Genomic DNA, 16,596 nt, shown 5'->3' with positions numbered 1-16,596 from the left:
CATCTTCTGCGGTCCGGGCTCATTGAAAACAATGACGACGGCCATGTGCATGTCCTACGATTTGCAGGCGGCCCGCGGCTGACAGTCCGCAGCCGGCCGACCCGAAAATCACGGCCGTGTACACGGCTACGGTCGTGTGCATGAGGCCTAAGTGTAGCTCGATCTGAAAGATTGCTTATCAATATTCCATGACTTGTAATTTGTTCTTTGACACATGCTAGCCACCATATCGTTTTTCCTTTTACAGATACTTATAAACTCCGTCCTCCAAAGAAGTATCCTAAGGGATATTGGGGCTTCAGCTTTGATCAATGTTTGGCATTGTGCCCGTACCACAACACACAGGTGAGCATAACGAACAGTTGACTACGCTATTGCTTCCGCAAAACGACCGGTCCGGTGCACAGCATAGACAAACGGAAACCATTCTGTCAGCTTGTGTCTGTTCAGGGTCCCGTTCTGACGGAAAGCTGAGACGGAACGTCAGAACGGGGCCCCAACGCAGATGTGAACAGAGCCTTACTTGGTATTCCTTAGAGGTGATATATCACCACAACAACCCCTGTTGTCCTGCCCCCCCCCCCCCCATAGTTTTGGCAGGCTCGAGATTGAAAAAGCAGCGTCTTCATTCATTTATGCAGTAATAATACATTCATACATTTTGTTTAAAGATAAGAACATTTAATGGGACAAGAATAGTGGACATTTTATTGACAGATTAAAGAAATTTATCGGAATATTCAATTCATATTTGATAATAAAAAAAACTAGCCAAAAACATGAACATTTTATTCTTTCTTACGGATATTATGAATAGAACAATTCTGCAGCAAATGCCTGTGTAGTCAAGATGGTCCATTGTCATATTGGGGGGGGACACACACATTTTTGGAAATATTAGCTCCACTTACAAGTTTATCTCTAGAATTATCAGCCATATTAGCTCAGCTGTGACAGTCCAGATAGTCCGTTCTCACAGTACATTAGGCATTGACCACATATACAGTGACGGTTATGATGTATGTATGGCCTTTTTATCACCGATATCCTGTCTATATGGAAAATAATCCCAAGGACGCCTATTTTCTGAAAACCCAAACATCTTTCTCAGGGCCACGCGGGCCGCCTCCTCCTCTGCAGCAATGACAGTCTCAGCCGGGCCTTCAGCAATCAGCTTCTTATCACTGTAGGTAACAAGGCAGGAAAGCATTAGCCTATACACAGAAGCAGAGTATTAGGAAAGTCCACACTTTGCAGTGTTTTTTTTACATCCGGATGTTACATAAATGTGAGAGACAATTCCTGCCTGATGTAAAACTGCAGCGTGCTCTATTTGGTTGCAGTTTTGCTGAGTCTTTTCCCTATTGACATCAATAAAGAAAAAGTGCAGCACTAAAAACTCCAGGCACAAAACGCATACAGGACTTGGAATGTCACAACCAATAATTTTTTGTTGGCCCAACGCACCGAAATGATGTCTTGATTAAACGTTTCCGACCGAATGTATTTTAGGCTGTTCACATCACATTTTGGCCCTACATAAACTCCCAACGTTCATGCTAAACATGTCCATAGGCCTCCATTATCAGACAGAGGCCAAAAGTGTGTTCTTTTGGCTTCTGACTATCTGGCATACCAGGAAAAAAAAAAAGGAAAAGCTGGAATAGCGCCCTTCTGCTCCACTGGAGGTTTCTGTCCTCCCTGAGCTCGCCTTAGGACACCTGCGTTACGGTTTGACAGGTGTACCGCCCCAGCTTTTGCCCTTCCTTTACACTGGAGGTTTCTGTCCTCCCTTCGCTCACCTACACTATTTCATACAATGGTATACAGTAAAAAAATAAATATATATATCTTTTTATACAATAGAAGCCTATGGGTAAACGACTCCAACATATGGCATTCGTCACAGGCCTTCGTTAAAACGTATAGCTCGGGTGCTCCAGTGAGGTCATTGTCCATATATAAAAAATTATCACTGGAGCTTCCCCAAATGGAGAAAGAAGGAGAGAAAGTCCCCAGCAAAGGAGATCTGCTCCCCCTGATACCAGAAGCTGCTGGTCTGGACACGAGGTAGTGTGGGGGGACACGAGGCAGCTGGATCACACACACTCCTCATCCAGGCACTCTGCTCCCTCCTCCCTGGGAGACCCCCCCCCCCTCTAATCTCCCGCTTAAAACCAGAGCCAAGATCTTTCAGCTGATACCAGGAGCCCAGGAAAGCTGGGTGGCAACACAGAAAATGCTGTGTCAACCAGATTTTTGGGGGCTCGCAATCTGTACATGCTCTCTACTGTGGAGGCTGGAGGAGGGAAACAAAGTGCAGCCGGGAGTGCTGCAGGGTGGCCAGGAGCATCAGCAAAGTGGGATGAGGAGGCGGAGGATGATTCCACTCTCTGAATCCCAATTCTCTGTTAAGGACTGATGCTCTGTCCTAGGAATCTGCCGAATGTCAGGTAGCAGATCAATGAAACACTTGAGGGAATTTTTCCACAGAGTTTCCCCAAGCGCAGAGGGGGAATACAGGAGGAAACAATGGTGCGGAGATCGAGTAGGGAGGAGGCTGTATAGACAAGTAGACAACGTATAACTTTGACGGAAGACTATAAAGTGATGTGAACAGAGCCTTAGCAAGAAGTAGGGGACAGATGGAAGGAGGCAAGACTGAAGGATCAGGCTACACAGGGTTTGAACATCAACATACCCTTAAACCAGTGCTTGGTGGCAGTGTGATAGAGATCAGGGTAGGATAATAAGATTTGCTTGTCCTGGACCCTTGCAATTGGATCTGCCTCTTGTCACGTACAACGCTATCAGAGTCCAGCCAGACATCAACTTTCTCCTTACGGAGCGGGTAAAATAGCTGGTTCTGTATGATGTCTTTTAGATGTTTGGTGCTGCTGGGGAGTATATTGTGCTGCATTGTGCTGTTGCGGAAGGGTGTTGTGCTGCACTGTAGTATTTGTTTAGCGCTGCTGGGGAGGTATGTGGTGCTGCACTGTAGTATTAGTATGCGCTGCTGAGGAGGTATGTTGTGTTGCAATGCTATATTTGTTTAGCGCTGCTGGGGAGGTATGTGGTGCTGCACTGTAGTATTAGTATGCGCTGCTGAGGAGGTATGTTGTGTTGCAATGCTATATTTGTTTAGCGCTGCTGGGGAGGTATGTGGTGCTGCACTGTAGTATTAGTATGCGCTGCTGAGGAGGTATGTTGTGTTGCAATGCTATATTTGTTTAGCGCTACTGGGGAGGTATGTTGTGCTGCACTGTAGTATTAGTATGCGCTGCTGAGGAGGTATGTTGTGCTGCAATGCTATATTTGTTTAGCGCTACTGGGGAGGTATGTTGTGCTGCACTGTAGTATTAGTATGCGCTGCTGGGGAGGTATGTTGTGCTGCAATGCTGTATTTATTTAGTGCTGCTGGGGAGGTATTTGGTCACTGCATGCTGGCACTTGTTTAATGCTTCTTGGGGGTATTTTGGACACTTCACGGTGCTAATTGGTTGGCGCTGCAGGGGGGTAATATGGTCGCTGCATGGTGGAATATCTGTGGCATTGCTACGGAGGTAATAGAAGCATTTTATAGTAGTATTTGTGCGCTGGTGAGGCTCGAGTAGAAACCCTGCCTTACAGGCTAAGTAAACCTTTGAAGACTTATCGATCAGATCTAAGTTATGAACTTAGATGTGATCGATAACAGCTGGATATTGCGTGTCAGAGACACGCAGGTCCCGCAGTCACCAAAGCCGTCAGTCCCGCTGACCTGACGGATTCAGGTTTCAACTCAAGATACAGCTTCTATATATCCAGGATACATAGAAGCTCGATCTCAAAACGTAAAACATTTTTTTAAAATAAGAACACAATTACAAAAGTTGCGTATAAAACATTGTTTTAGTTATAATAATAATAATAATAATAAAAAAATTAAAAAAAAGCCTTCAAACAATATTATTAGATTACATTTCCTCCCAAGTTGTGCACAAGTATTTTAGGTTCTTTGAACAGATGAGGGAACATCGGTTTCCACATAAGGTCTTTATTCTGTCTCTTATCTTCACCATGAAGTAGTCTAAACCCTTCCATAACAAACCCCTTCTCAATAACTTTTGAACAGTGGGATTTATTACAGCGGAGGTCCATAGTGGTTTAAGGATCAGTTCAGAACAACCATTTTCATTACAGAGATTTTTACATTGTGAATGATGTATCTACATTGAGCACAAGATTTCATACATATTTGACCTAAAATGAAACAGAAAATATATAATACTTACCAGTAAAGTCCCACAAAGTATACAGGTAGCACGGTGCTCGCTCCAGACTGCCTTGTGATCCTGGGCTCAGGGAGAGGAAGATTTCTCTGGGACAACTGCTCAACAAGCAAAGACATAGGGTCTGTTACAGACCAGAAGTCAAACAAGTCCTTCCCGATCATCTGAGAAATTAGGAAATCCTGGAAGGTGGAAAATAGAATTTGTAATAAACTATTCAGAAATCAAGGCTGGACTTCATATCACAAGGACAATTTCATTTACCTGGAGAAAGCATCCCGTTTTTTCAGAGCCAGAACTTTCTAACAGAGCTCCAATGACTGCTAAGAAGGTCTTCTGTAAGGTGTCAGGAGACAAGGGACACTCAGAGCTCAGCGTCAGATCTCCTACAGAAAGATTGTGGGCGACATGACACATAACCTGTTGGCTCGTGAGATAGTCGACCAAGGCCTTCAGGCCAGCTGCAGGCAAGCTTGGGAAGGCCTGCTGCAGAGTATTGGTGAGGTAGGACAGAGTAAACGTTGAACCGTCTTCTGCCAGCTTATGGTTGTCTTGTAGATTCAGAGCGGCGGTTTCATAGTCCAAACCCAGCTCTCGCCGTCTGCTCTCCTCCGCCACCAGATAGGAAGGGTTCACAAATGCGGTCTTTAGGAGGTGAACGGAGAAGGTCTCATTCAGACGCTTGGAGAACGCTACAATCTCTGCATGGTAATCAAAGTTTGGCTGCTGTGACCTGCAGGTGTAGAAGGAACAAGAAAGTGCCTCAGAGTTACATCATCTATACGCCAAATGGGGAGATTTTTAGATTTTTATCTCTGGCTTGTTGTGCGGTTGGTTCATTATTCTTCATTCCTTTTATTCACTTCAAAGGGGTTATGTGGGGAGCGAAAAGCATTAGCAGTACTCACTTATGCCAGTACAGTCGCCTATATACATTCCGGTCCCACGTCGTGCTGATTATGAGATTTGAATAGATACATCACATGCATAAATAATGATATATGCCACGGTATATAGGTAGCGATCAACGGCAGATGCGTAGAGATACTGAGCGTGCAACAGAGTGAATGTCCGGCACACAAAGTGCTCTTGCACACGTATTGAACAAAATGATACAGTACAGAACAGCAGTTCCGCGTGAAGGCAGGGACTCCTAGCATCATAAATGTCTATGATCCCAGGAGTCCCGTTCACCGGTACCGTGGTCGAGCCGGGAAATCCAGCCGACACTCAGACTGTTTTTCACGGCCCGAACTCGGTCTTGTGCACGAGCACTATGAAAATAGGAGAGAGACTTGACTCTAGATATTTATAATAAAATGCACACAGAACAGATCTAATCATCCTAATGTCAACATGAGGATTAATATCAAATACTAAAGTGGATAAGCAGGGATACTGACCCATCAATGTCCTCCCACCTCACCCTCCGACTCCAGTTGCTTCTTTCGGGAGTGGTACTTTGGGTTGCAATTTTATTTTTGTCTTGTGTATGTGTCTTTTTATTGTGGGCTCTCTCAGCCAAGTTATTGTATAAAGTTTTTGTACTGTCGGAAATTGATGGGGTGGGACCACTGGAGCGGCAGGGGATTGAACAGGTGAGTATTGTTGTTGTTTATTTTTATCCACTTTCCTGCTCTTGGTGGCACCTTTTTTTTTTTTCGATTTAAATCTTGGACATCACCTTTATATCTTTTTCAGAAACAAATAGAAGTATGAAATTGTGTGACTGTTTTGAACCTTACGCATGGACCACTTCATACTGGATACACTGACAATTAGGGCCTGACATTGTGTTATACTATGGTCTTTGGGCCCATTGTTTTTCCTTGAACCGTGTCTTTTTATTTGATGCTACTATTGGCCCAGTATTTCCTCCAATCATGTCATGCCATCTAGATGTATGGTGGTTTCACCATCCTGAGGTCATTAACCTGTTAAATTAGTTTACAGCTTGTTACTGGGGATTTTTAAGCCAACATGTTTCCAATTATTTCATGTGATCTATACCCTTAGGGGTACACACATTAATGGCATTGGATTCTTGTCATGGAGCCCTTATGTCATACTTGCCAAGTTTGAGAAGGGACGTCAGGAAGTGCGTCACACAATTTTTTTTGCCTCGTGCCATGCCCATTTATGTAGGACACCCCCCAACTATGGAATTATAAGATCAAATACTGCATTTGACACCCCTTTATCACATCCAAAAATGAATACAGACCCCAGACCCCTTAAACAAATACCTTATCATAGATGAACGAGCTGCTGCTCCTTGTTACCGGTCTACTCCAGCTAATAAAGGGGAACCCCATATGCCCAAGTCAGCCATAAGGTTGCCCACATTGCATAACTTAGTACAGAGAGCGAAGTAATGACCCCCCCCCTTCCCTTGCCATTCAGCAGTCTGGGAAAGCAGGGTGACAACCACAATATGATCTGTAATGGTCATTAGTCGTCATCCAGCTTTCCCAGGATTAGATACAACTAACCACGTCATTCTATTTACTGCTGATGTCTTTGATTGTAGGTAGGATGCTCTAGCGGGGATCTCACCTTGGCACAGGCTTTGGGGGACCCTCCAACGCCGCCTTTCTCTTTAGGAACTTGAGGTGGGGCCACAGCCAGCGTTTCTTCCCCCTCACCGGCGGACAGCGGATCCCCGACCTCGCTACAGAGCGGAGGCCAAGCAGCAGCAAGGACATGATAAACCACTGACAGCGCTCCTGCACACGGGGACCTTGTGACGTGGGGGGCGGTGCAACTGTTACACGCGTCCCCTCAGAAAATGAATTACTGTAAAATAGTTCCGTGCTGAGAACTCTGCCCACAGCGCCCCCTAGAGCTAGACCGTCACGTCTCCTATCACTGGCTGTAGTAGCGCTATGGACATAGCCCTATAGAGGTGTTGCGGCGTCTTCTCCGAAGCCATCAAAACTTCTCCAAGATAAAAAAAAATTTATTTCTCGAAAGAGTCATAAACCCAGGAAAGCTCCTGTAAACGCTGCCTCTAATTCATCAAACTCCAACACAGGCTCATTTAGATCCCCATGCACACACATCTGTTATTTTTATTAACCCTTTAAAAGACGGTTTTAATTTTTTTCCCTCCCCTATATTTAACTTTTTGAATTTTCCGTGGACATAGGCATATGAGGGCTTGTTTTTTTTTATTTTATTTTTTTGCAGGACCAGTTGTTATCTTTTAAAAGAGTAACTTTTAGAAACGATTTTGTGGGGTGGAATTTCAAGAAAACCTCACAATTCCGTCAAAGTATTTTTTGTGTTAGTTTTTACGGCATTCACTGCGCAGTCAAAATGACATGTGAACTTTATTCTGCATTTCAGCATATTTACGGTGATAACAAATTGATATAGTTAATTTTTTTATAAAATAAAAAGCGTTTGCTAAAAAACAAACAAAAAACATGTCGCCATATACTGAAACCCATAACTGTTTAGGGTATGTTCACACGCACGAGTAAAAACTGCTGAAAACTACGGAGATGTTTTCAGAGAATACAGCCTCTGATTTTCAGCTGTTTTTCGATTGACACAATGAAAAACAGCCCCAAAACCGGCTCAAGTGAAATGCTCCTTTTTAGGGTATGTGCGCACACACCAATTACGTCCGTAATTGACGGACGTATTTCGGCCGCAAGTCCCGGACCGAACACAGTGCAAGGAGCCGGGCTCCTAGCATCATACTTATGTACGATGCTAGGAGTCCCTGCCTCTCCGTGGAACTACTGTCCCGTACTGAAAACATGATTACAGTACGGGACAGCTGTCCTGCAGCGAGGCAGGGACTCCTAGCATCGTACATAAGTATGATGCTAGGAGCCGGGCTCCCTGCACGGTGTTCGGTCCGGGACTTGCGGCCGAAATACGTCCGTCAATTACGGACGTAATTAGTGTGTGTGCACATACCCTTACGCTGCGTTTTTTTATGCGCCGTTTTTTAAAACAGCGGTGAAAAAAATGCCGTCTGAACAGAATGCTGTTTTTCCCATTGACTGCATTCAGCTACCGTTTCTTCAGGCGTATTTCGAGGCGTTTACACCCTGAATACTCTGCCTCCATTTTTCCATCGATGGGGAAGTGTGAGGGCTTGCTTTTGACTTATGTATTGCCTTTTTCAGTTCTCTACTATTAAAGGGATGATCCGGGAGTTTTGCACATTTTGCAGGAGGGCAGGATATAAATCCTAAAATTACACTCGCTCTTTGAACCGCTGCAGCTCCAGTCCCAGAACATCCTGCAGCGGTCACGTAACGTTCATCGGTCACATGCTGCTGCAGCCAATCGCTGGCCTCCGTGGTCACGTGTCGTTCATGGCAGCATGAGGTGGATTCAATGTGAACAAATCAGTGGTGTAAAATTACATTAAATGGGTGAATTCTGCTGAATTTTCGCAACATAAATGAAAATCTGCATTTTGCTGGTTTTTCCGCAGATTTTTCCAGCTACATGTGGATGGGGTCTTCAAAAACATTGTTGGATCATAAAATTGTTTTAATTTGCTGTTAAAATTGATTATTGTGTCTTATGAAAGATCTGCATACATTATTCATAACAGTTTAGATTATGTCCATGGAAGATTACGTCTGTAACCATGGAGCCAATGAATGAATTTTGGGACACTATAAATATAACGGATTTGGCAGCACTTGTCAAACAGCTCTGAGGAAATCCCGTTCAGGGATGAAACGCGTCAGCTGACCTAATCAGCAGGGCAGGTAGTGACGTCTAAACCCTGCCCTGTGAATCCCTGTCCAATGTTGGAGACACCTTGTGGAAAGAGACATACCATACAAATTTAAACTTACCTGGCTGTCGGCGTGCGGTCCTGCCTTGTCGGGTCCTGTGTCTCTCGGAGTGCAGTGGTGAATGCCCACGTATATCGAGGAGGAGAGCATCGGTTGATGTGATGGTGGAGATTTGGAGGCCTTAAATGAAAAACATGGCCATATAAGTGAATATTACCTTGGTGAAGATTTTCAATTCCACCTGCTGGGCTGATTGCCCCTACGTATGGTTTCCTGGCACTCGCTGGATGTTTAAGGTAAAAACCTATAGGAGCTATAAAAGTGCCCTGCTCTAAAATTCAAGATTGCGAGGGCTACATACTGACCCAAAGGGTCTATGAATAGACTACCTATCACTACAAGATCCCTATGAAAATCAAGGATCTGTTCATAGAAAGAGAGAAAAAAACACGCTGCAAAATGTATATATTAATATTGCCGGTATTGTCTGGAATTGAAAATAAAGTATTTGGATACATTTTTATCTAACCCAAGAGTGCCTAGTGATATTTCTGGATCATTTTTTTTTTTCTTTTTTCAATAATCTTTATCAGAAATGGCACCGTGCTATATTATATTGCAATTTTGGGTTCTTTAGGTATGGTTTAGTTATAACCAAATTTTTTTTTCTATACAAATTATTTGGAGGGTGCTTTTTTTCCCTCCCTTTTTGTTTATATACCTTGAGAATTGAATTAACTATATTTTCTCTTTGGATTTGAGGGCGATCAGTGGTGTATCCTCAGTATGGCTTATTGCCTAGATTTAGAGGTGGATGCTCGGATTGCTGCACTTTTGAATTGTGAAATGAATAAATATACAGAGGATTTTAGAGGAGATATATATGGTCTATTTAAAAATCATCGTAGACTAATTTTGAGTCATTTGAGACAGAAATGGGATATCCAGAGTTTAGAGGCATACAAGATGTCCAAAATAACCCCAAGAGGGCTACGTAGACGTACAACACCTGCATCACATTTTAAAAGTGAGTTATTTTGGGAAAAATGGGATGAGGAGTACTTGAGACACTCAAGGAATTTGATGGATTTATTAATAGAAGAGGAGAAAAATATGCTAAGCTCGCTTAATATGGAAATTGAAGAGAGTGTTAAAAAATTGGATATATTCTGTAAGGATCCAGAATTTGAAAAATTAAATGATAGTCTCAAAAAAGGAGGTGGAAACGGAACTTCGGGAAATATCAACACGTAAAAGGAAAAAATGTCAAAGGGATACTTTTGATTTTGAGCAAAAACAAATTTTTTCCTTCTCAAAAAATAAAGAAAGACAGAATAGAAGTAGATTACGAATAAGAAGGAATACTTTTATGTCAACAGATGGGGAAACTACAAGTGACCCATCTAGTGACAATGAGATGGGGAAACATATTAGAATTGAGGAATCGCAATCAAAGGTATCTTTTTTAGGGGATCGAAACAGAGGGAAATTCGGAGAGGAAAGAATAGTAGAGAAAAAAGGAGGACCCAATACAAGACAACGCAGGGGAAGATAGAAAACAATGCTAATAATATAATACATTTAACCGATTTCCCCTTATCAATACATCATATATCCTTATTAAATCGTGGATTGGGCTTTTCACCGGTTACCCCTGGAAAATAATTTGAGATATGTAAAGATCTTCAGAACTTTCTTACAAAGATCCTTTTGAGACATTGGCATGGGGAAAAAAATGAGGGGAATAGTCAAAATGAGAATATTGAATCACAATCACAGAGAGAAATAATGGAATTTGGAATGATTCCTAATTTAGAAATGTCGGATTGGAATACTTTGGTAGATTTAAATGAGTTATGGAGGGAAGGTAATACATTGGAAAATACAGCTGATCCTAAGGAGGATCTCATTGATATCATCCCAGAGTATACAGGATTGCGGAAAAAGAGTAGTACCATGCCAAGCATATACTCCAATAGATACACACATGCTTTTTTGGAGGCTATGCTTAGAGATATAAGTGTCATTGACTGGTCCTCCTTCCTGTGTGAGGACAATTTGACTGGAAGAGAACGGAAAGCCCTGAAGGAATTGCAAAATATTCAAAATATTGTGATTAAACCCAGTGATAAGGGTGGAAATGTTGTCCTCCTCAGGGAGGAGGACTATGTCAGTGAGATTAAAAGACAATTGGAAACGGATACATATACCCTTTTGAATGAGAATCCATCTGATAATATAATGACAATTCTGAATAGAAAATTGATCTTCGCATTGGATGAGGGCTTAATTAACAAACATGAGTTCCAATATTTGGAGGTAAGGGAACCTCGCATTCCTACTATATATGTGCTTCCCAAGGTGCATAAAAATAGGAATACACCTCCGGGTAGACCAATCATTTCGGGCTGTGATGGCCCAACAGATCACCTTGGGAAATACATAGATGAAAAGTTGAAACCCTTTGTCCGTACACTCCCCTCTTTTGTATTGGATACAGGGGATCTCCTAAACAAAATTGATAATTTGACCCTTGAGGAAGATTTTATTTTGGTTGGATTGGATGTGGAGTCATTGTATACTTCAATTCCACATGATGTCGGCCTAAAAGCAGTTGCACATTTTCTGGAGAGGAGGAGATTGGGCTCATCAAAACGAATTCATTATTGAAATGTTAGAATTCGTTTTGAATTATAATTGTTTTTCTTTTGATGGCAAATTCTAATCGCCAGACTCGTGGAACGGCCATGGGATCCTCCTGTGCACCATCATACGCCTGTTTACATCTGGGATGGTGGGAAGAATTTATAGTATACTCACACCCCCTCTTCAGAAAATGTGCCTCGGCTTGGCTTAGATATATGGATGATATTCTCTTATTTTGGAAGGGATCATTGGATTCATTGGAAAGTTTTATCAAGGATCTGAATGTCAATAAATTAAATATCCTCCTGACCTTTACTTATAGCGAAAAAATTGTACTGATTTCAAGGATTTCAAAAGTGAAGCACAAGATCTGTCATCTCGCTTTGAAAACAGGGGATACCCCCAAAAAATTAATTAAGAAAGGATATAATAGGGCATCCAGACAGAATAGAGGAAATCCTCAAGAGAGGTAAAAAAGACAACAGTGACAATAGGGTTAGATTTATTTCGAGGTATGGGTCCCATTGGAATATACTTCAAAATTTAATGATAAAAAAATTGGCCACATTTGACCTTGGATAAAAGAATCAACTCAATAGTGGGGAATGTACCGAGCATGGTCCCCAAAAAGGCCCCCACTTTGAGGGATATGTTGGTGAGTTCTGAGTTTAAGAGAAGGACTCCAGAAAATGAGATATGGCTACAGAAACGTCCAAAAGGAATGTTTATGTGTGGTTCGTGTGGCTGCTGTAAGTATGTGTTAAAATCAGACACCTTTTTCGACAGTGAACATAAAAAGAAATTTAAAGTTTTCAATTTTATCAACTGTCGTTCAACTATGGTCGTCTACTCTATTGTTTGCCCATGTGGGAAACAATATATTGGGAAAACGAAGCGAGAACTACATATACGTATTAATGAACATATCCGGGACATCACTAAAGGTGAAATAACAAATCCTCTAGCTGCACATTTTAAAACATATCATGCACAGTCACCAACTGGCTTGAAATTTATGGGGATCTATCAACTATTTGGAGACAGGAGGGGAGGTGATCGTAACCGGATACTTCTTCAAAAAGAAACTATGTGGATCTACACATTGGGAACTTTGAATCCTAGGGGACTGAATAATGAAATAAAATTTAACATGTTCCTCTGAGACTAAACTGTTGGGAGCTGATGGATTTCCACTGGGATGGCTGTATTACCAGCGTCCGCAGTGGTCTCCATTTGTTCTCCTTTTTGATGGAATTGCATTGGGTTATTCAGTCTCAGTGGTATTATGTTCCCTCTCCAATTTCCTGAATTCCTCTGCCAAAAAAAAAAATATCTAGAATCCAGTATAGATTATAAGAACTTATTCCAATATTCAACGCCTTGAATAAATATATAAATATAAGAAAAATAAAAAATAATAAAAGAATAAAGACAAATAATCTTCTAAAGAAAAGGTCAGATTAAAAGTAGGAGATTACACCTCTTTTTGGAAATTGAATATGAAATCTATAAGTTTAATAATCTTCCCTTGGAATTTGATATTGATTTGAACAGTGTGCTTCTGTTCTGTATATCCCATCTCCTATGTATCAGGAAATGTCTTTTTTCAAAATAGGAATGAGTAAGGTTACTCCCAATATGGAATATTTAATTCATTGGGTGAATAAATAATGTAATATCCATTCCCTGTAATCCTTTGCAGTGGGGGAAGTTGTCATGTATTTTTCTATGGGTGGTGGGGACTCGGGATCTGTTGCCCCTTTGGGCATGAGATCCCGCTACTTTAGACCAAGTGGGCGTTGTACAGGGGAGTGTATGACACTGACCAATCAGCCTCATGCACTCCTCTCCATTCATTTACACAGCGCATAGGGATCCTGGTAGATCCTTATGTGCCGTCTTATACTTACACATTAACAATACTGAAGTGTTTAGACAGTGAATAGACATTCCACGGGAGGTCTATTCACAATCTCTGCACTTAGTTACTGTTTTTGTGGTAGTTACAGCAGAGGAAGTGTGATCTCGTTGTAACCTGTCATTTACCGCGTAATCTCGCGAGATCACGCTTCCTCTGCTGTAACCACAGAGTAACGAAGTGCAGAGATTGTGAATAGACATCCCGTGGAATGTCTATTCACGGTCTAAACACTTCAGTATTGTTAATGTGTTAGTATAAGACAGCACATAAGGATCTAACAGGATCCCTATGCGCTGTGTAAATGAATGGAGGAGTGCATGAGGTTGATTAGACCAAGTGGGCATTGTACAGAGGAGTGTATGACGCTGACCAAAGTAAAAATACGCCCACTTGGGCATTAAGCAACTAATTAGCATAAATCTAAAAACGCTAATAAAAAGTGGTAAAAAAAGATCGTTTTTTTAAAATAAAAAGCATTACGGTCACCAACATTATAGTGCCGATCTCCTTATGTAGGAGATAGGGCACTAATAAAGTGGTGACAGTGGTGAAGTGGTGACAGAGCCTCTAACTTCGCGTATGAGGACATCCCATACAGATGTAGATGGGTTGGTGGTTGAGTTCTCAGCAGCTAGATCCTTAGTGGCATATTATTGGAAGTCTGAACTCCTCACTACCTGTGACAAATTGTTAAGCAAAATTAATCAATATGAAATCTGCATGGATCAAAGTGGAGCTCATGTAATTAGGGACCTTGAGAGTAAATGGGCCTGTCTAAAATCCTTCCACTACTCAGCGCTATCGACTTCACAGAATTTCCCCTCCCTAATTATAACCATATTCTGACACACACCTTTTATGTTGTATTTTTAGTTTATTTTAGAGTTTGTGCCGCAGACACTAAAAGGCATTTTTTATGTCTGATATGTTTCGAGGCTTTTAAAGGACATTGTATAATTGATGTATTGAGAATATGTGCTAATCAAAAAAAAAAAAAAAAAAAAAAATTAAAAAAAAAAGGATTGGATAGCACAATAGTACAAATACCTGCTAAGGCTTCGTTCACATCTGAATCAGGGTTCTGTCATACCTTTCCATCAGGGGAATCCACAAACTAAAACCATAGCTTTGCGTTTCCATTGATTTCAATGGTAACACTTCCGTTGCTAATTGCTTCCGTTTGTCTCCGTTCCACAAAGTTTCCATTTCATTTTTTTGGGGGCAGAATCACTAGTACAGTCGACTACACTATTGATTCTGCCAAAAATGAAGCCTTACAGAATTGAGACAAACGGAAACCATTAGCAATGGAAGCGTAACCATTGAAATTAATGGTAATGGAAAGAGATGGTTTCCATTCGTGGGTTCTCCTGACAGAAAGGTCTGATGGAACCCCAACGAGGATGTGAACGAAGCCTAAGGCTAGTCCTCTCTGTCTGGTGCCAACTCTAAGTACATATCTGGGAATTCATGCAAAGGGTCACACATGGGACCTTGACGAGCCATCAAAGTGTGTGTGTGTGTGTGTGTGCGTGTGTGTGTGTGTGTGTGTGCGTGTGCGCGCGCCATCAGTTTAGACCCCACCTTTACCCTTCATACAATCATTAACCACTTATTTTTCTCAATACAGACGTGGCTGTGCATGACCGTTTACTCTCCACTGAAATAAATCTGATTCAAGCTGAACATTGTATGAGAAGGGAAACAGAACGGCCAATGACAAGTACAATCATGCAATTGTCGAGGAATAAAGGCTCAAGAACATGGCTGTATTACGTCTCCATTCTATACAGAAGCCAACATAAGTGCATAGGGCCTCTGCTGTACCTCTATATGCCTGCGATGTCATACTGAAGTTTTTTCTGTCAGATGACCTTTATTTTATTTTTTTAAATAAGCATTGGATGCCCCATCAGGCCACATTGATTGTAAAGGAGACTGAATAACTGTACATACAGAACCTGATGGCATCCATGCAGCTCTGTACTAGAGCCATATGGCCTCCGTATAGGATCGGCGCACAGGGCCCTGCCAAGTTCACGACCCCAAACCGTAACAGAGATACTTTTTAGATCAACTTCTTTATATTTATGACCAGCAGAATTAAATTGTACATTTGCCTCTCTATGTAACACAAAGCATGACCTTTCATTTTATTTTTATTCTGTAGTTACATATTTGTTGCTGTATAAGTGACAAGCAGGACATACAAAAAAAGCATTTAATAAGAGGAAAAAAAACAAAACACACAAAACAAGCAGATAAATAAGCTATAAAATGATTCCTACACAAAAACCTTCAGAAGCCCCAGTATACCCCAACCCCAAAACAAGTCCCTGCGTGCACATTGCATTTAGCGTCGACTATTACATTTACAGTGTATTCTCTTGATCCACATTTTAATTTTAGTTAGGGGTTTGTCACACTTTTTACATACACAGAGCAGATGACTCTACTTCTACTAGTTCTACTGAACACATCTTAAAATAAGCATTTTAAATGGATTCTTTCTACTTGTCCCCATGTCCCACTTGTCTAACCTCGCCCCGTCTCCTGCATCCACGACAAGAAGATTAATGTACGAGAAATAAATATACGCAGTCATTTTTGGCATTATGAAAGAGCCTTATAGATACAATTAGGCATTACTTTAAAGAAAAAGAAATGCTCAGGTTTCCTCCTTAATAAATATGCCATGTTTACACCTTGGCCGTTATTCACAGGTTTTTAGTTGCTATTTATTAAGAAAAAGCAGTGAGATACCCCACTTTTCCTACTAAAAACAGCCTGTGAACCCAGCCTAAGAGTTTTGGGGGGTGAAATTTGTAGCAATAATTGGAGGAGGTTGGAGAAGAACCAGTGTAGAGCTTCCAAACTATCAATCCGGTCAACTGGAACCACTAACCTCCAGAAGTTGGCAATACAGGTGATCTATGCAGTCTTGCAGTAGAGTAACCAAGGTTAAGAAAGGCAGTCCCCCCCGTCGTTC

The 16,596-nt window shown here is 41.6% G+C and overlaps 1 protein-coding gene and 1 long non-coding RNA gene across 2 annotated transcripts in view; one reads left to right on the top strand and one right to left on the bottom strand.

Annotated features, from left to right (window-relative positions):
* The window catches only part of LOC142759270 (uncharacterized), a 51,158-nt gene extending 34,572 nt beyond the window's left edge, over nt 1-16,586 (top strand). The window contains exons 2-3 of the long non-coding RNA XR_012883116.1: nt 248-345; nt 15,238-16,586. This is a non-coding gene — a long non-coding RNA (uncharacterized LOC142759270). The remainder of the gene's footprint in view (nt 1-247; nt 346-15,237) is intronic.
* On the bottom strand, nt 681-7,062 carry MRPL44 (mitochondrial ribosomal protein L44). Its single transcript, XM_075863922.1, has 4 exons — nt 6,828-7,062; nt 4,536-5,004; nt 4,275-4,453; nt 681-1,184 (listed from the first exon to the last, which is right to left on the bottom strand). The coding sequence occupies exons 1-4, from the start codon at nt 6,974-6,976 to the stop codon at nt 1,013-1,015; spliced, it is 969 nt and encodes a 322-aa protein (XP_075720037.1). The 5' UTR covers nt 6,977-7,062; the 3' UTR covers nt 681-1,012.
* Nucleotides 16,587-16,596: the final 10 nt, after the last annotated feature.

The sequence above is a fragment of the Rhinoderma darwinii genome, chromosome 4, assembly GCF_050947455.1.
Source record: "Rhinoderma darwinii isolate aRhiDar2 chromosome 4, aRhiDar2.hap1, whole genome shotgun sequence".
In the NCBI taxonomy this organism is placed as follows: Eukaryota; Metazoa; Chordata; class Amphibia; order Anura; family Rhinodermatidae; genus Rhinoderma; species Rhinoderma darwinii.
The sequence above is the reverse complement of the archived record's forward strand: the minus strand, read 5'-3'. Positions and strand labels throughout refer to the sequence as shown.

What these genes read in the sequence shown, in the direction of transcription:
- MRPL44 (XM_075863922.1), bottom strand. Translation starts at nt 6,976, where the DNA reads ATGTCCTTGCTGCTGCTTGGCCTCCGCTCTGTAGCGAGGTCGGGGATC. An exon ending in CCCCCAAAGCCTGTGCCAAG is followed by an intron (nt 5,005 to 6,827) that starts GTGAGATCCCCG and finishes CTACACCTGCAG; the next exon opens with GTCACAGCAGCCAAACTTTG. An exon ending in AAACGGGATGCTTTCTCCAG is followed by an intron (nt 4,454 to 4,535) that starts GTAAATGAAATT and finishes TCCACCTTCCAG; the next exon opens with GATTTCCTAATTTCTCAGAT.